Here is a 19,145-nt window from a genome sequence, read left to right as displayed (position 1 = left end):
TAAATAAAATTTATATTTATAGGTGCGTTTAAATAAAATTTAAATTTAGTTTAAATTGGGTAACCTTTTAGATTACTTAAATGCCACATGCAAGAAATTACAGAAGATGTGAATCTGGGGTGACCTGGGGAGTTAATGTGATACGGATACCAAGAGAAGTTTATCCAAAAAAAAAAAAGAAAGAGGGAATCTTGGTGGTCTCTTGAATAAAATATTTTAAGCCGAATTTATATGTGTTCTGTTGTAACTTGTAAATGGGTTTGACTCTTGTATTTGTTCTTCAAACCTAGAATAAATTACATGGATCGTCTGTATTTATTTACAAGAATTACGTCTATTTTTTATGAAAAAAGTTTAATCAGAAGCGCATGGAAGAATCGGAGTTAAATGATAATGCTCTTCAAAAAAAAAAAAAAAAAAAAAAGTTAAATGATGATGTGATCATTTATCCCTAAACGAGATCGGTTTTGCGGCTTTTGCCCTTCTTTATCCTCCCGTTATTCAGGTATTTTTAGAATTCCAATTTCTCTTCTCAAGCTTCTCTCCTCTGTTCACTCTTCGTTTGCTAGTTTCAATCTTAAGACTCGAGCTTCTCCTGTTCTTCCGCGACTCCACGACGGCACGCAGCTCTGCTTGTTTCTTTCTTAACTTCTTTTGTTGACGGATCTCCGTTTTGCGGCGATTACACGGACGGACAGCAACTTTGATCGTCCTCTTCACTTCTTTGCTCGATTTCAAATCGGCAAATCCGCACGGCTCCAGCAGGTACTCTTCTCTATCCTTCAATGCAAAGTTTGCATTTTTTTAGCTAAAATCTTCTCTCATTCTCAGACATTAGTGCTTTATCTGGAGTCAAGATGGGCCCATTTTTTCATATCAGCAGATATGGTTCTGCTTGAGTTTATATACATTACAGGAATGGAAACAGGAAGGAAAAGAAATAAGGAGCAAAGACGATTATAATAAAAAATAAAGAAAATTATAAATAGGGGTAAAGTAGGAAATATGATAAATTTTGAGTTTTTTTTTTTTTGGGTCAAGACAGATTGAAGATTCCACTACGTACCCTTCCATGGCGAGGTAGATCTAAAACATAAAAACGTCGACCTCAATTCCTTTGTTTCTCTTCTGCCAGTGGGAAGACTCGTTAATCCGTTCTGTTGTTGACGTGGGAGCTGGAGCATTTTCTCAATTGCCCATCTCTTTTCTCCGGGCACATCAGTGATCTGATTTGGTTGTTCGTTTTATCAATTCACTAAATAGGTATGGGGGAGCAAATTTTAATTGAATTTTGTTGGGATTAGTTTCTTATTTGATCTATCTGGTTTTCCGTGAATTAGGGTTTTACTTTGTATAATCGCGGGTATAAACCGATTAGGGTTTTAGATTTTGTTTGGTGGCTGTACTTCTATTCCTTCTGCTTCTGATGTCATGAGAATGGAAACAGGAGAAAAAAACAGATAGATGGGACGATAACATTGAAATAGAACATAGGATGTTCTATTCTAAAGTGCTTATGCAAAATAATTTCTTCCTCCCTGTAAATTTATTGTGGCTATGAAATTCAATTCCTTTCTTCTCTGTCTCCCACTACTCGTTTATTTATTTATTTGAGAGTTTATATCTACCTGCTGAAATCACTGTTGGTAGTTCTAATGAGTATTCTCTATATTTAAACATAGTTGAATGGTTATTTTTGCATCTAAATTGTTGATTTTACATGAGGCAATAGTTGTCTGTATTACTGCAGATTCTGCTGCTTTTATTACCCTGATTGAATTGTTATTTTATTTCTGATCGTGTTTTAGTTTAACTAATTTGATTGCTTCAAGTGATAGATTCTGCAGAACTACCTTCATACCGCGATTGTGGCTTTTCTTTTTGTGTTTTCTTTGGTTGGATGATTACATTATTATTTGATCTGTGCCCACGTAGTTTAACTGTAAGATAAAGATTTCTATAGGTCATTGAAGTTGGTGACTAAGGTTAAAAAAGGGGCATTGACATTGACCTCAGGCTCTTGGAAAAAGTGCTGTTCATGTTTAAAAATATTTTGATATTTCTTTGTCAGAGGGGTAAAAATACGGTGTAATGAGTCTCAGGAATATATACACTGAGGTTGCTGATGACAGCCTGTGATAGAAATACTAGCCACTTGTATTTGGATCTGAGTTTAAAATTTCAAAAAAATCGTGGTAGTAAGTGAAAAAAGAGGTATCATAGTCATGATGTTTATGGATGACTCATTGAATGACTCAATGGTTTGGGTGTTGAGTTGAAGATGCATGCAGGATGACTGTCACACTGGTAATGGGAGTAAGATTTTTAAACTGTTTGTATGTCTTGAACTCAGATTGGTTGTCATACTGGTCTTGGTAGTAAGATTTTTAAACTGGTTATACAACTTGAAGTTTGAACTCAGAATGGTTGTCAAACTAATTGGCTTTCACATCTATAAATGCTCTCAATCTTCATGTGGTGACTTGTTTATTTATATTTTTTGAACAGTCACACGATTCATCTCCATGGCAAACAAACCTCAGATTGCTACAAAGAATTCAGCCCTTATTGCAATGATTGCTGATGAGGTACGAATAATATGGATGCAGCACTAGCTTTAATTCCTTAAGTATTTTCAAGAACTTTTTTTATTTGCAATATTTATTTGTTTTGAGTACTTGAGGGGGGGGGGTGTTTGCCTTTTCTATAGATTCATATCATTCTTCCAATTACTGAGGTTTATCATTATGGATTAAATGTTCTGATTATTACACTCATAATAGAAAATAAAAAAGTGATGTATGCATTCATCCAATAAGCTCAGTGGTACCCTACTTAAATTGCTAGCACCCTCTTAATTATATTTGATCGGAGTTGCTTTCTATTCTATTAATCATCTCATAATTCAAGTTGTTTAGTTATCTATTTTGCTCTGTACTCTTTATTATACCCATTATTCTTTTCTATCCCTCCTTGGAGTAACTAGATCTTGGATTGTACTATTTCATTTACGCGTCACTATGAATCTTCATTTTTAATTATTCATGTAATGATTTCAAGATTTTTGAGTTATCTATCCTGATTTTGTTACTTTTTTCTCTGAATTTTACCTATTATTGTGTTCTATGCCTTCTGTTGAGGTAATCAGACCTTCGGTGTACCATTTCACTTTGACATCCACTATGAATGTTATTCAAAAATTCTCATTGCATTGACACTCAATTGCCTTTTCCTCTCTCCTAAGGCAATACTTCTGGAAATTGTTTCATTGTTAGATGTTGTGTCAGTATTGGAAACTGTTGCTGAACATTATGTGATCAATTCTTTGGTATTGTCGACAAACTAAAACTGGAAACTTCTGTCTTCTTTGCAACCTCTAACAATACAGCATGTTGAGGACAATGGTTTTGAATTAGAGGGATTGCTTGATATTATATGATCTTATGCATGGGTATGATTGATTAGATAAAGAAAAGTTGGGAAAATTCTCTTTCCTTATTTTAGCATATTCATTTGTGCATGTTTATGCTGTATCTACTTGGGGTAAATGGTTCATAGCGACCTTGTTAACAAAGTGGGTTTAATGCGTAATGAAAGGGCAAGCTTGGTGAGGTACGCTTCCGCACAAGCATAGTCCGGGGGGCATTTTTCCCATGCAGCCTTACCCAAACAATTTTTACCAAGAGGCTGTTTCGATACCCTAACCTCATGCTACAATTGTGGTCCACCAACCACTACATCAAGATGCATCCCTGTGTTTGATGCCCAAATTTGAATTATGATTTAGGTGTTTCACATTGTTAGAATTAATGTATGACGTCTTTTAATGAATTATTTGTTCAATATAGGACACTGTAACTGGGTTCTTGCTGGCTGGAGTGGGCAATGTTGACATAAGAAGGAAGACAAACTATCTTATTGTTGATTCAAGTATGCTCTTATCTTATACTAATCATTATCTTGCATCAAGTTTGTATTTGATTTCTCATCCTTCTATTATGGTCTATTCAGTAGCTTTTTCTTTTTATGTCTTGCAATTCACCTTTAAACACTTATCAATCTCAAATTTTATTTCTCTCCACGTTTTTCTTTATCTGTATTGTTGCATATGGAATTTGGATAAACTAGAAAGGGTTCTTTGGCAGGATGAAAAGGATTAGGAGGATGGTATTTACATTTTTTTTGGATTGGTGAAATACAAGTCATTAAATTTGACTGTGATATGTGCTAAGAGAGGCTGACAGTCATTAGATTCCTAGTATAATGAATTGTTCTTTTAAGCTTCCATTCTGGTGATTGGTAAGCAAAATCAACAGTCTTCTGTTCATCTGAGGATGTGGGAATTCTGGATGGTAGCAAGGCTGGGATTTGCTAAACCATTAAGGCTGTGTTTTGTTGATGGAGAAAAGTGGAAAGAAAAAAAAAATGGTGGGAGACTTGTATGGTATCTCACACTTCCACAACTGAAGGAGTGTTGGGTTAAGCGTTTTTGGAAACTTACCAGATAAATTCATAAGATGCTTGTTGTCTGATGATGCAGCATCCCAAGTTTCCCTGCTTCATTCACTGGCACTATCATGGAAAATTTGGTAGGACTTAAATCTTCAATGACACAAGGTGTCTTAAAATGTAGATAAATGTCTCTTATCTCTCCCTGGGCCCTTGTTCGTTCAGACAGACACCTCTGAAGCTGTTGACCTTAAATCTCCATGACACAAGGCATCTTTAAATGGAAATAAATGTCTCTTTACTCTTCTTTGTTTTGAAAGTTTCAAACAGATATATGGGATTTTCAGCTCCCTAATTCTTGGGATCGTTTTGTGATCTGATCAGACTTGAGAGATATACAGAACTGACCTTGTCTTATATTGCTTCATGCTTGCGACCTAGTGTTCGAATGATGTAGATGATCCTGTGTCTGGCCAACACTACCAGGGAGAGAAGAAGAATGGAACTAGAGGACCAGGTCCAGCAGTGGCAACCCCATGAATCAGGTTTTGATGGGCCAGATTGTACCAGGCCAACCAAGGCTAAGCAGTGTTTGAGCCAGTTCATCTGAGCTTCTAGAACCCCCAAGATGTGCTGCACCAATTTTGGTCTGGCTGGCTTTGACCAGTAAGACTCTTAGAGTGTTAAGACACTTCAGTTGCTTCTTCGTTAGTATGTTATTTGGTATGGTTCCCTTTTCGTGTACTTGCTGGGTTAGAAGCCTGGATTCCATCAAGCTTTACTAGTTCCTAGTGCTTACTTCTCTATCTTTGTTAAATTGCAATAGCTATTATATTGATTCCCATTGTATGAAATTGTCACTAATTGATTAATTAAATTTACAAGCAATGCTTGGTTACATTTCCGAGAAAGAATCCTCCTTTCAACAGCTGGGATTGCTTTGGGTGAGAAACCCTAGATTGAGACTGCTCCAACTCTTACCCATCTCTATATCGAGTGCATGATCTCCTTTACTTGTGGTCTCTCTGTGCCTTTCAAAGATTGTTTCCCCACCAATATAACAGCTGCTGAATTCCTGCTACTATTGTGTTAGAAGACTTCCTTCAAGTGTACTGAAGATCAAGCACCAAACCCAGCTTTCTGATCCACCGAGATCTGCTGCAACATAGGGATTTTAGCAGAAATCGACGTTATGTGTCTCCCGAATTCTGTTCTCTACAGGATTTTAGGGATTTGGTTTAAAGCCTCTTGATGGTCAAGTTTTGGTCAATTACTTCCTTTGTTGAGGTCTGAGTTTGTTTTTGTGAGTTCCTTGGGAGTTTGAGGGACTGTTGCTTTCAGTAGATAGCCTGACATTATCTAATATTTATAATTGTTGCCTTCCTTTCTGAATGATTTGCATCATTAATATTGCTTTCCCAATGCTAGAGTAGTTACACTGGGTTCTGTTACTCATTTAGAGTGGAATACTTATAGTCGATCATGAGGGCAAGCTAATTTAGTGTAATTCCCATTTGAATGAGCCTTGTCTTTGAGTTCTTTGACTACTATTGACTTCCCAATCTTCTCTTTTGCATTAGAAACTACTGTTAAAGCAATTGAAGATGCATTCAAAGAGTTTACCGCAAAGGAGGACATTGCCATTGTGTTGATTAGCCAATATGTAAGTTGAACTAATACCTCATATCATTTTATATTGATCTATTTCTATCATAAGTGATCTTGCTGTTAGTAATTATTATTTTTTTTTTTTAAACCTGCAAAATGTTAGATTTGAAGGGTTGACTTCTCTATCTAGAAACTGACATAAATATGATCAGCATATGTGAGAATGTTAGGTTAACTAACAATGCTAGGGAGGGTTGTTTTGATGGAAAAAGTGTTGGCATGAGGTGGGTTTCTGTAATTATATGATTCATTGGCTCTTTTCATTTGCAAGGGCATAATGGAATTGCAGGATCGTGGGAGATTTTTGGCAGTGTAATATGTCAGTTCCCTTTACCACTAAAAGAGGAAACCAGAATGTTTCATGGTGCACTTTGATTCCTCTATATAAGCCAAGGTCTATGCTTTTTGCTTTGCAGTTTGGCAAAATCTTTGGGGTAGGAATCAAAGTTGGGAGTACTGTGATCCATGGGTTGTTAAAGTACTGTGGCTGGTAATGAATAACCAAAAGAAAGTCATGTTCTTGGGTAAGTTGGAAGAGAGGCTGTGAGGGGAGTCTGTGACTGAGGAAGGGAGTGGGTTGAGTAGCAGGGGAAGGGAAGGTGAGCGGTGGCAGCAGGGGGTGGGCTGTTGACTGCAAATGGAGCTGGGTTAGGAGGTGAAGAGATACAATTGGAGCATTTATAATTCCTAAACAATAACAGTTCAAAAGATACTCCAGATTGTGACTTATAAACATAGTTTGCTTCTGTTAATATTGGATGTCTGGGGTGTAAGTTACCCTAGTTTGTACTATGTAAGAGGGTGAATCAATAGTGGTGCTTGTTAGTCTGAGGGTTATTGTCATGTGTTTCTCAATTTTGTTTCAGGTTGCAAACATGATCAGGTTTCTTGTTGATAGTTACAGCAAGCCAGTTCCTGCAATTTTGGAGATTCCATCCAAGGACCACCCATATGATCCAGCCCATGACTCGGTTCTTTCACGAGTGAAGCACCTCTTCTCGGCTGAATCAGTGGCATCTAGGCATTAAGTCAGGACACTATGCTAACATTATTGTGCACCTTGTTCTGCTTTTCAAATTATGATTTCACTTTGGTTGCATAGTCAATGTGTGTTTTGTTGTTCTCGTTTTGTTCTTAGAAGCATCAATTCAAAATGTTTACTAGGCTTATAATAATTTGAATAAATCAGAAACCATACCAAATTCATATTCTAGAGGGAATTCAGGCTGATTTGTCAAGTGTATGGCCATCCCAATGTGAATCACTGGTAAAAAGTTGTTATTGGGTAAAGAATCATTGGTAAAAAGCTCACATATGCTTGTATGGTCACCATGTAAACTCAAGTTTATTGGCAAATTGTTTCAGGAAATGATTCCCATAAAAGCTGGTTCTGTTGCTGTCAAGCAAAACTTATTTTTCAAACAAAGATATGGGCCTTGAATATTGGCTGTAAAATCAAACCTTGGCCTTTTTCGGTGACTTTGCTTCTAGCCTTGTACTGTTGTAAATTCCAGTGACTAATATGTTAGGTCATTCAATGGAAATGGGATGTGAGACTTGAATTGTGGTTTTGCAAGGTATTGTCATGTCACTTCATGAAAAGGTTGGACCCATGAACATTGTGTTGAGCTCTCCTTCCCTCACATTAGAATCCTGCCTCTATAGAAAAGAAGGGGCTGAAATAGCCATTCATCTTGTCCCTCACATTAGAATCCTGCCTCGATGGAAAAGAAGGGGCTGAAATAGCCATTTATATTGTCCCTTTTATGTGAGATGGGCAGGTACACTGATTTCTTTCTTCTTTCTGCAAAGAAATGGTAATACACTTCTGCTAAGACGTGTGGTGCTAATCGGTAGGTCTCTGAGTTAGGTTTGCCAAAAAAAGGGTCTCATGTTAGAACCCTCCATTTCTTTTCGTAAGAAATCAGATAATGGTTTATATACTTAGGATCTAATTCCATCAGTGAGGCACAAGGAACATGGACAAGCAACAACAGAAGCTCCACTAGATTTCTTTATCTCCTTACTTTGATTGGTATTGAGTGAGACCAGTCAAGCAAGGCCAGAGACAGCAACTTTCCTACGGGAGGAAAGTAGGGAAAGGAAGGGTTGGGGCGTGGGGGAGAAGATTTTCTATTCGCATCACCAGCCAGAGGCTTTCTTTCCTAATCAAAGTTGAGATGATGAATTTAAGGCTTAGTGAAACCCAGAGTTAATAGTAACGAATTAAAAATAAAAATGAATGCCCCTGTTTATTGGGTCATGTACTTGGTTAATTCCTACTGAAAAGGCAAAAGGTATGTCATTAAAGTATTTTCCATGTTATTTTTGGGCTTACAAACGTGACTATAACCCTGAGCAAGTTTGTTTTTTCTTAGTCAACCTCTACCAAATGATCAAATGTGAAAAGTTATCTCAAAGTTGCCCTAAAGTAGAGGACAGAAGGTGGAATAAAGGATTATTCATTGATTATTTGAAAAGCAGAGGCGAAGACAATGAGTGCAGATCCCATAATTTGTTCAGCCGTTCTTTTTTGGCCAAAGATGAAAGACAACAATCACAGCAGAAATGAATCTGAAGACGTCATTGAAGAAGTCTTCTGAGAGGGCTAAGCTTATGCTGACAGAATTGGGTCCTAATGAGGGTTTGGTATCCAATCCCACAAGATTTTTCTTTTTTTTGAACCACATAAAATGGCTTGTTCAATGGTGGACAGTTTTGTTTTGGCGGTCTCTGCGGATCTTTTCCCTCTCTGTGTCTTGAAGGATTCAGTTTGTCAGTTCAACCATGCAACTCAGCGAATCGTTTGACTGAGCAGACTTCATTTTGGTTGGCATTTTAAGTATGACTCGAACTGATTCATTGGCTTTTCAAACTCTTAAATTATTGGGAAAATGATGGTCAAGTTGCCTTTGTATCATCTGTTTTATATTCTCTCTCTCCCCCTTCCTGTTTCAGACATATGGGTCCGGTACATGTATATGAATCATTGCTGTCCCATCTCATGCTTCCATTAGCTTGACATAAAAGATGAACTTTGCTTCAGTCCTGTTCATCCGTGAAGCCTAGCACTTTGGGCCGACAGATTGAAATCAATCTTAACCATTGAAAATCTCGCTTGACTGTCCTGCACATTAAACGAGCAGGATTGAAGGAATTTCGATGAAAAACTCTACACCGACTGCATATGGATCACCAACCCTGAATTATTAACTCATCAATTTGTCCAAGAAGTTTTGGAATCAAAGATATAAGGTGACCACTTGTTTTAAGATAAGATTGCAACAGAGAGCAAGGTAATGGGGGCTTGTGAGGAGGATGATTGTATCTAGTTTTTGTTCTCCTACTGGAACATGTTCTGCATAATCAGTCAAGTCTACAGTTTTTCATTGATTTGTTCTAAAGGAACAAAAGAATTTACGAATACATAGGCTTTCAAGAATTGACATTGAATTATACATAAAAGGATCCGTGGTGAGTTCACGCAAAATAAATCTCCAATTGTTCAGAATACATTTTCTCCCAATAATTTTTTCTTTTCCATAACTTTTATTTAAAGAGAACAGAACATATAATTTGGAATGTCGACATATTAAAGTTTTGATTTTCATTGATCACTACTGTAAATACTAAAAGGAGCAAAAGGCCTGACCCCATGCACTTTTGAACGGTTACAGAGCTTAATGAACAAATGACAACATTGTGTCTGTTTTTTTCTATGGAAAATGACAACACTATGTCAACACCAGCAGCAGACGGGTTACTTTTTCTGGAAAGTTACTAACTTACAACACAATTACATCTCATAAGATGTAAAGTTATTCCCTAATCCCAATTCTAATCATTTCCACCAGTTATTCCCTAATCTCAATTCTAATCACTTCCACCATGTTGATAATCCAAATATCAAAAGCATACCCTCCTAGTAATTTTGTATGGAGGGGATGTATTTTTTATAGCCTCTTCTCATCCTAACTTTTTCCACATCTATTCGAAACTGGGACTAAAACTCTCAACAAACTCCCATTTCTTTTCAATAAGACTATACAACACTAATCATTCCCACCGTGTTGATAATCCAAATATCAAAAGCATACATTCCTTGTAATTTTCAGATTTTCTGTTGCACCTTCCAAGTGGATGGATGAGAATGATAATGAGGCCATACAAAGTGCAGAAAGGCAGAAAGCACTCTCTCTTTCACTTTGCAGTCTCTCTTATGTGATATATATATGTAGTGTATGACACCATCACCTCTTCATACTTATAGCACCGCTTCCTTTCTCTTCTTCCTGCATTCTTTTCTTTCAGTTTTAATTCAATCATGGAAAAGCTCCAACCTTGTTCAGCTAAGATCTTAGTAATCTTCTTCTCTCTTCTGTTTGTAATTTTTCCTGCTTTAGTAGCAGCTGATTGTACATGTGATACTGAAGAAAACAGGGGTGTCGGCAACAAAGAAGAAGCACTCAAGTACAAGGTGGGTGCCATAGCTTCAATTCTTCTGGGAGGTGCTGTTGGTGTTTGTATTCCTATACTGGGCAAGAGTTTTCCTGCTTTGAAACCGGAGAATGACATCTTCTTCATGATCAAGGCTTTTGCCGCTGGGGTTATACTCTCGACAGGGTTCATACATATATTACCAGATGCATTCGAGCAATTGACATCTCCTTGTCTCAGTCAGAACCCATGGGGGAAGTTTCCTTTCGCGGGTTTTGTTGCGATGGTTTCTGCAATTGGGACTTTAATGGTGGACACATTTGCTACTAGCTACTTTAGAAGATCACACTCTAATAAGGCTAAACCAGTTAACTCCGATGAGGAGAATGGAGAAGTTGAAGTTCATACCCATGCCACACATGGTCACTCACATGGGTCAGGGGCTATCGTCTCCGGCGGTGAATCAGAACTTATCCGGCACCGTGTCATATCTCAGGTAGATTATGATTTCGCTCTCACAGTCAGTCACTCCAGGTTTTCTCTCTTTGAGAAAACTTGTTGCTTTTCTTCTTTAATTGTAAGTTCTTTCAATTTGATCAAGTAATGAATCTATTGCAGGTTTTGGAGCTGGGTATTGTGGTTCACTCTGTAATCATAGGGATTTCACTGGGTGCTTCTCTGAATCTTAATGTGATAAAGCCTCTGTTTGCAGCACTGACTTTCCACCAGTTCTTTGAGGGCATGGGACTTGGTGGATGCATCACACAGGTATCATGTTCTTAATTCTACTGTGCAGCTCTTTTTCAACTTTTATAATAAAACTGGGTGGTCCACTAACCACTCATTTCAATTTCTAAGCCCATAAGATCAGACCCAATAATCTGTCTTCCTCTTGGTTCAAGGCCATAAGAGCTAACCATGTACAATTTCTTTATGATTCTCATATATAGGCAAGATTTGAAAGCAGAGCTGTTGCAGTGATGGCACTTTTCTTCTCCCTTACTACACCATTAGGGATTGCAGTAGGGATTGGGATAACGAGTGTTTACGATGAAACCAGTCCGACGGCTCTGATCGTCGAAGGGGTTCTCGATTCTGCTGCGGCCGGCATACTGATTTACATGTCACTTGTGGATCTTCTTGCAGCTGATTTTATGACTCCTAAAATTCAAGGCAATCTGAGGCTTCAGATGGGGGCACATATATCCCTTCTCTTGGGGGCTGGTTGCATGTCTCTTTTGGCAAAATGGGCTTGACCTGTAAATAAGTGGGCGTCTGCGAGATGCCCCTTTTTCTTTTCTTTTTTTCCTTCTCACTTTGAAGGTTTTGTTCCTTCATTCAAGTCAACCCTTGTGAAATTTTACATTTTTTTTTTTTGAAAATTTTAGAATGGAAAGATGATAGTATAGTTCTATGTGTACATATTAACATCCTAATGGCATAGTTTTATTTGCTTATTGATGAGAAAGAAAATATGAAGATTATATTTTACAAATGAATACGAATTAATAGTTGTGCAATGATATGAGTGGCTTAGAGAGTAGCTTTGCTTGGTGGTCATAATAAATAACATGGATAGCTAATCATCCAAGGGTTGCATGGTTGGTAATGACAGGTACCTTTGAGTTAATGAATTCTTACACTCTATTTTATATGTAATAATCTCCATCCCCTAATATAAAACTAGCAATTGAAAAAGAAAAAAAAAGCACTAGAGAACTCTGACATTTCTTTCTTTGATGATCATGAAAGACAAAAGGCGATGGAGATTCTGGTATGGAAATAAGATCTTTACTTAAATAAGTAACAGACAGAATCTTCTCTTTGTTTTCTCACTGTTGATCTTTGAAACGAAACTGACGAATTTAACTAATCTATCGAATACATTTCCCACGTTTAGTCTTAAAATAAGCAAAGCTGTAAGCTACACACTTTTACATAGAGGGGGGACAGCTAGAGTGTTAGTGGGGGCCCAACCCACTTAATTCCGGTCCAAACTTCTAGTTTTTTATTTTGAATCAAATTGTGAAAGGTAGTTATGGGGGGTTTCTTTAAAACTTATAAATAAAAGCAGCAAGTAGTTTGTCTTCAATAGAACAACAGAAATTTCAAATCTGGTTCTCCGTGAGAGCGTTGTTGTGTGTTGTCACTAGAGAGAGAAAAGGAAGAGAGAAAGAAGAAAGAGCAGGAAGAGAAGCAAAGAGATTTTGGTTATCATTGAAATCATCTATCTACAATTATAAATCTATTCAAAGCAAGGAGACTTTGTTATATCTACTATAATGTGTGGTATTTTTCTTGATTTGATTTCTTTTGAGGTAACTGTAATCTTTGTTATTACTAATTGATTGTTCCTTCAATTTAAGAGGGATATTTGTACTCCTCTTTTTCTCATAGTGGATTGGTGCAATATTTGCCCGTGATTTATTCCCTCTATACTGGAGGATTTTTCCACATAAAATTCTTAGTGTCTTTGTGGTGATTATCTTTTCCCTTGTTTTAACTTTATTATTTCTCAAAATACACACTAGGTTATTGGATTTGTCAATCTTAAAAAGTGGCATCAGAGCCTAGTTGTAGTTGAATTATTTTTCAGTTATTAGTGTGCTTTTAAGATGGAAGAAACAAATGCTACCATGATTAAACTTGATAGATTAAACTATGCAAATTAGAGACCGAGGATTGAGGATATTTTTTATTGCAATGACTTGTATGGTTTTGATGAGCACATTTATGTGTGAAATCTTAAGGCATAAATCATACATTTTACAGACTTTGAGTGGAATTACCTTGGGTTTTATGTTTTTTTGTAAATTTTATGAATTTTTAGGACTTTGGCGAATATATGAAGTTTTGGGTATTAAAAATGTGATTTTTACATGTCAAGATGTCCGTTCAAATTCTCAAGTGCGAAAGTGAGCCTGATTTGGAGTATGATGGATTAGAGATGCAATTATGGGCCAACTCCAGAATATCTTATAAAATTAGATTAGAATTTTTATTTTTATTTTTATTTTTATTTTAATTGAATGAATGTATGGGGCCCACAAATAGTTAGACTAGAATTTTCCATTTTTTTTTGTTAGATTTTATTTATTTCTCTAATTAGTTTTGTTCTCTCTTCTTCCCACTTTCTATTCTTTTCAATATTTTATTTTATTCTTTTTCCTTAATTAACCTAAAATCACTTTTCTAAAAATTTGTTTTCCTTCTTTCCTTCTTCCACCTTCTTTACGTGTAATTCAATCTTAAGTTTTAATTTATTCTTTTTCTCCACTTTCCCTCTTAACGTATTTCTATTTTTTTTTCTCCACACATTCTCTCTCTCTCTCTCTCTCTCTCTCTCTCTCTCTCTCTCTCTCTCTCTCTCTCTCTCTCTCTCTCTTTGGTTTGCCAACCCCGGTTTATAAATCGGTGTTCGATCCGCGTCGCACACCTGGCTATGGTGGGTGAGTTTCCCAGCGGGGATTTTTTTTATCCACAAGGATTCGATACCGATGAAGACCATACCATATGGGCTAACTTCGCTTGAGTAGTCTTGGCCCATGAAAGTCATAGATTGATTTGGGTCATATCCCTAAGCCATTGATCTGCCTGAACACTTGGGCTGCTTCTTTTGAGAGTATGTCTTCAGCCCTGCATCACCTTCCTCTAAGGAAATGACTTATATGCTCCCTACCTTGGGGAGGAGAGAGATAAAGACATGCATGCGGTGCCAGCATATGCCACACTGCTGGACATCTTTCTTTCTTATATATATTTATGACACAGAAAATTGTCTAGTGAAATTTCTTCCTTTTGGGCATTTTGTCCATTAAGTTTCTTTTGATTCATCGAATAATTTTACAGTGGGACTTGTATTTTGTATGTCATTTGTTTTGTAATTTTGGCTAAATTTCCTTAGTTTTGATGAATACAGGGTTTCTAGTGCTAAACCTGGAAGAGAATTGGCGGCAATTGAGATTTTTGGAATGAATGGAATCCCACTTGATATTTTGGGGAGACACACTTTGGAGAGCAAGGTAAATTTCCATCAATGTGTTTAGGGAGCTAGCCAAGATATAAGAGATTGAAATTTGCATTATGTGAGAGGTTTTTTTATTTGATGTGAGGTATCTATTAAATGGGAATACCTAATTGTGCCATATGCAACAATGATGTGGAAAGTTCAACCATTGAGATCTAGGGAATCTGTTAATTTTCTGGTTCAAATTCAACCATATACCTTCCCATGTATTGGCATGCAACCATGCACTTTCATCATACTGTTGGATTTTTTGGTGTTTTGTTTCGCTACTTGGGCAAACTTGGTTCATGGTGAAACTTTAACTTCTGAGCATGGGAACTTTGGGGCACCTCTGAACCTCCTGTCCACAAAATTTAGAATGGCAAAGCAGGGCACCCATCCATAGATACCTTGTGGAATTGGTATGTAAACCTGTATGTTGATAAGTGTCTGCTGTTCTTAATGTTGCTTTCATTTTCAGATATGTAATGGTTCTTGGTCTGGATTTAGTCTTTTAATTTACTAAACATTTCAATGAGCTTTGAAAATTCCTGCCAGATGAAGATGCCCATTCAAAATGGTCAAACTGGAAAATCCAACCCCTGAGTTAGGCAGTGTGGTCCCAGGAGGAGTAGGTGTTGTGTTGGGTTTCCTTCACAGTCCACTCCAGGTGCAATGCAGCCAAACGTTGAAATGCCACAAATGTTATTCAATTAGATCATCTACTTTACTTTTTTGCCAGTGTGGACTCTTCTGTTTTCGAGTATGATTTCAAATTTTGGTTGAATTAAATGGAAGACATTAAAAATTGCTATAACAGGTTAGAATGGCTGGAACTGAAGCGGAAATCACTAATATTTGGGTTTACTGTTTCTGGAATTAGATGTTGAATCAAATTCTGTACTGCATTTCCTCTAGTATGTATTTAATTTCTGCATCTGAAATTAACTGATTAAATAATTGTCCACTGTCTTGAGGATCTGTATACAGGGGATTTTTTTTTTAAAATTATCCAATGCAACCAAATTGATTAGTCACTGCTTTGTTTGTTTATATTTGTCTACAGAAACAATTCTGCATTGGCGGTGGCTCCTTCATGATGTGTTCTTGTTCCTGCTGCACTTTTTCAATTGGCAACAGCCTTTAAATCTTTTCTGAATCACTACATGGTCTTGAGCGAGTCTATATGTATTGGAAAATAAATAGGAAATGGTAAAATCTCCAATGAATTGAAGATATAAATAAATGATATTCAGGATTTATAAAGATAACTAAACCGATGTATATATTAATGATAAATTATTAACTAATTCATTTTATTAATTTTATGTTATTGACTAATAAAAGAATAATTCTATCTTTAATGAATCCACTATATCAAAAACTCATAATTTCTCACGGTTTTTTCATGAAAAATAGTAACTACTATGCTCACATGAAGGGCAAGCTAAGTGTATTAAAGCAATAATTATAAGACATTTTAATTATGAATAACAGTCATGTATCGTGCATTTTTTTATTAAAATATTATTAAAAATACAAAGTGAGTTTAATACAATCTCCCTACATACGCTTATTTGCTTCTAACCTCGTTCTAAATATAAATTTGAGGATGATATGAAAAAGAATCATAGTGAAAAACATTCTAATGCAAAGACTGAAATATTGGAGAAAACTAATCTAATAAATATATGAAGAAGAACAAAAAAGCAAGGCTGTTTCTCCTCGTCTGCAGTAATCAAACGAACCATTGAGAATCAATAAACATTGATCATGAACACAATAAGGATTGGTAAGTGTTGGGGTGAAAAATGTACTCTTAACTCTTTAATTCGCTATTGAGATACCTGAAACCAAAACAATGGTAAGAATGGGCCGTCTCTGGAGACAAAAAACCACTTTCAATGATTAAGTCAAAGTTCAGTTCAGGTAAGAAAAACCCAAGATTGATAGGCGATGACGTAATTGAATTAATTCTTCTATCTGGGATTTTATATCAGGCCTATGACTCCGACGTGAGTTCGCAGATGTCTCTTATTGGTCGTGACTTTTCTAAACAAAAACTGCACTGAAAGTATGAATAGCCAAACTTGTAGAGTTCTCACTCAGTGTGCTCCTCTTGATTCATCACTCGTGAAAGAAAAAGGCTGAAAAAGAAATTGTGGGAGAAATTATTGAAAAAAAAATAGATTCGAAGTCTATTAACTAAATATGGGATAAATACTCAATTTATTTAAAAAAAAAAATCAATAATTGTGACTAGATATAATAATATTAATGGCAGAAGTTTAAACATCCACATCCAACTAATAAAACTTAAAATTTAAATTGCTATTAGTAAGAATCGAAACTTTATGAGAAAGTTTAGGGATTCAAAAATAAATTTAAATGATTACGATTAGATATGATAAAATTGATGGCTAAAATTCTAAACGAGATTTAAATTTCCATTAATAGGAAATGAAATTTTAGGAGAAAGTTTAAGAATTAAAAAAAAATTCAATGATTATGATTAGATCTGATAAAATCAATGGCTGAATTTTAACAAGATTTAAATTGCTATTAATAGAATCAAAATTTTAGGAGAAAAAAAAAAAAAAAAAAAGAAAATTATGCTTTATGAAATGAATACTAAAAATAGTGAGTGTGAGAGAGAGAGGGGAATAATGTGAGAAAGAGAGAGTGAATACCTGATAATTGTGGAGAAGATTTAGGAAAATTTCAATGTCTGTTAACTACACCAATATTTTATGAGACGTGTGAGAAAAAAAATAGAGAAAAAATAGAAATAAAAAAAATAGATTCATGAGAGATCAAATATGAATGAAAATATGAAAGAGAATATAGGGAAAAATTTATGGATGGTGAGTTAGTATTTAATTAGAATTTTACATTTTATTCATTAAAATTAGGGGTTTAATGATAACCATTAGATAATGATTAAGGATGACATTTATACCCATCATTTTTATCTTAAGAAATTACTGATAATAAATCTTTAGATAAAATTCACAATTCTAATCAATGAGCCTTATCGCAACTACAAATGGTCATCTTTGGTGATTCTTTGAAAGACTTGGTGTTCACGCTAACTTGTTGAAAAAAAGATTTGGAGCATTTTCATTAAGCTGGTGTTTATGTGGTTATTAATTTTTCATTTTCTGCTGCATCATATTCTGACCAGTTGTTTCTTATGCTTCTTCCATAACAAAAGCTTTTGTTGTATTCTCTGCTGCGTTTCACTTTTGTTGTGGTACTTTATCTCTGAGGCAAAACTTACTAATCGTCAAAGGATTGAAGCTGGGCCTGTGGCTGCTGGATTGTGAAAGTAACCTAAAAAATTATGTTTGAGAAGAGCAAAATAGTTGAAACAAACCTATTTGTACTGAGCCATTAAATACTAGAAAAAGACCAGGCATGGTGAATGAACCACTACTGTTCAATATTATGGTCTAGCTAAAAAATTATTTCAGTTTTGCCCTTCATAAGGTTAGGGTTTATTGCAAATTCAATGACTGATGGCCATGCCTCTCCGCACTCAAGGAGCCACTGGCACTGCAATCAGCCTAATGGGAAATGACCAGGATACATTGCTACAACAAGGCTAATAATACTCTTTTGGTTAGGCACAAACCCATAAGATTACATTGGTATTGTTGAAGAGGATCCTGTGCAATTGCATATCTCAAACTCATTCTTCCTTGGGGATGCTTTCTTCATTCCCTAAGCATGCTTTGAGGAATGTGTCTGGTAACAGAGTCCAGTAGTAAGTACTGGAGGACCTACTTTGTTGAAGAAGAAATGGGGTACAAAAGCGGGATGCTTAAAACTTATCAGCAATTAGTAGCTAATCATGGATTTCAAAACTTTCTTTGAGTTTTTTTTTTCTTTTTCTGTTGATGCATTGACAAAGATGGAAAGTCAACCCCACTTGTTTTTGGTCTTCTATTTTTTTTCACTTTTCTTCTATAATACAAATGACCTTCCTTTAAAAAAAAAAAATGTCAAGCTTGCAAAAGTGTTACTCATAGAAGTTCTCATTTGGAAATTTTGGAGTCTTCTCGATTACATTCTCAAAGGGTGCTTTGTCATCCGCAAGGATCCAATCTATGACCTTTCCATCGAGAAGTTTGAATCTTACCACTCTACCCATCTTGCATTGACAATTTTGGAGTATTTTACAGTTGCTTAATCCATTTGACCACTAAACCTACAAAAGTATTTTGGTAAATCTGCATATATGATTCCTCATATGTCTAAGGTTATATGATGACTCTTAAATCATAAAATTGACTTCTCTCTACTATGAAACACGTATTCATCATCATCAAGGTCAAAGAGTGCCATCCAGTGCCGCCCCCATGGGGTAGTTGTCTATCCATAATCCATAAATCTTAAAATTTCAAGCCAAATACTATGTCAACATTATTGAGATTTATAGGGTAAGCATTATCATGAAGCATCTTTCCCAATTGTGCCACAATATGCAGGACCCCAGGCCTAAGAATACAACCAGGCCAGATGTTGACCCCCAAAAAAACAGGCCAGGCTGCACTAAGGGCTTTTTAAACCCCAAACCAGCCAT

The 19,145-nt window shown here is 35.9% G+C and overlaps 2 protein-coding genes across 4 annotated transcripts; both read left to right on the top strand.

The window, feature by feature from the left end:
- The first annotated feature begins 502 nt into the window (after positions 1–502).
- On the top strand, positions 503–7,662 carry LOC149006138 (vacuolar ATPase subunit F family protein). Of its 3 annotated transcripts, XM_089168905.1 has the most exons (6): positions 507–765; positions 1,046–1,263; positions 2,509–2,588; positions 3,849–3,930; positions 6,030–6,112; positions 6,984–7,655. In XM_089168905.1, exons 3-6 carry the CDS (start codon positions 2,526–2,528, stop codon positions 7,143–7,145), a joined length of 390 nt encoding a protein of 129 aa, XP_089025031.1. In that variant the 5' UTR covers positions 507–765; positions 1,046–1,263; positions 2,509–2,525; the 3' UTR covers positions 7,146–7,655. The 3 variants fall into 3 exon arrangements, with proteins under 3 accessions (XP_089025033.1, XP_089025031.1, XP_089025032.1); XM_089168907.1 differs by lacking the exon at positions 1,046–1,263 and having other exon boundaries at positions 503–765; positions 6,984–7,662; XM_089168906.1 differs by lacking the exon at positions 507–765 and having other exon boundaries at positions 1,042–1,263.
- A 2,668-nt stretch (positions 7,663–10,330) lies between these two features.
- Positions 10,331–11,962, top strand: LOC149006137 (zinc transporter 5-like). The gene is made up of 3 exons (XM_089168340.1): positions 10,331–11,050; positions 11,173–11,322; positions 11,505–11,962. Exons 1-3 carry the CDS (start codon positions 10,442–10,444, stop codon positions 11,808–11,810), a joined length of 1,065 nt encoding a protein of 354 aa, XP_089024466.1. The 5' UTR covers positions 10,331–10,441; the 3' UTR covers positions 11,811–11,962.
- Positions 11,963–19,145: the final 7,183 nt, after the last annotated feature.

This window comes from Hakea prostrata, chromosome 9 (assembly GCF_041222555.1).
Source record: "Hakea prostrata isolate BN-2017 chromosome 9, UWA_Hpros_2, whole genome shotgun sequence".
In the NCBI taxonomy this organism is placed as follows: Eukaryota; Viridiplantae; Streptophyta; class Magnoliopsida; order Proteales; family Proteaceae; genus Hakea; species Hakea prostrata.
The sequence above is the reverse complement of the archived record's forward strand: the minus strand, read 5'-3'. Positions and strand labels throughout refer to the sequence as shown.

Coding starts and splice junctions, on each gene's coding strand:
- LOC149006138 (XM_089168907.1), top strand. CDS start 2,526: ATGGCAAACAAACCTCAGATTGCTACAAAGAATTCAGCCCTTATTGCA. Junction 3,931..6,029: donor CTATCTTATTGTTGATTCAA/GTATGCTCTTAT, acceptor CTTTTGCATTAG/AAACTACTGTTAAAGCAATT. Junction 6,113..6,983: donor TTGTGTTGATTAGCCAATAT/GTAAGTTGAACT, acceptor ATTTTGTTTCAG/GTTGCAAACATGATCAGGTT.
- LOC149006137 (XM_089168340.1), top strand. CDS start 10,442: ATGGAAAAGCTCCAACCTTGTTCAGCTAAGATCTTAGTAATCTTCTTC. Junction 11,051..11,172: donor GGCACCGTGTCATATCTCAG/GTAGATTATGAT, acceptor AATCTATTGCAG/GTTTTGGAGCTGGGTATTGT. Junction 11,323..11,504: donor TTGGTGGATGCATCACACAG/GTATCATGTTCT, acceptor TCTCATATATAG/GCAAGATTTGAAAGCAGAGC.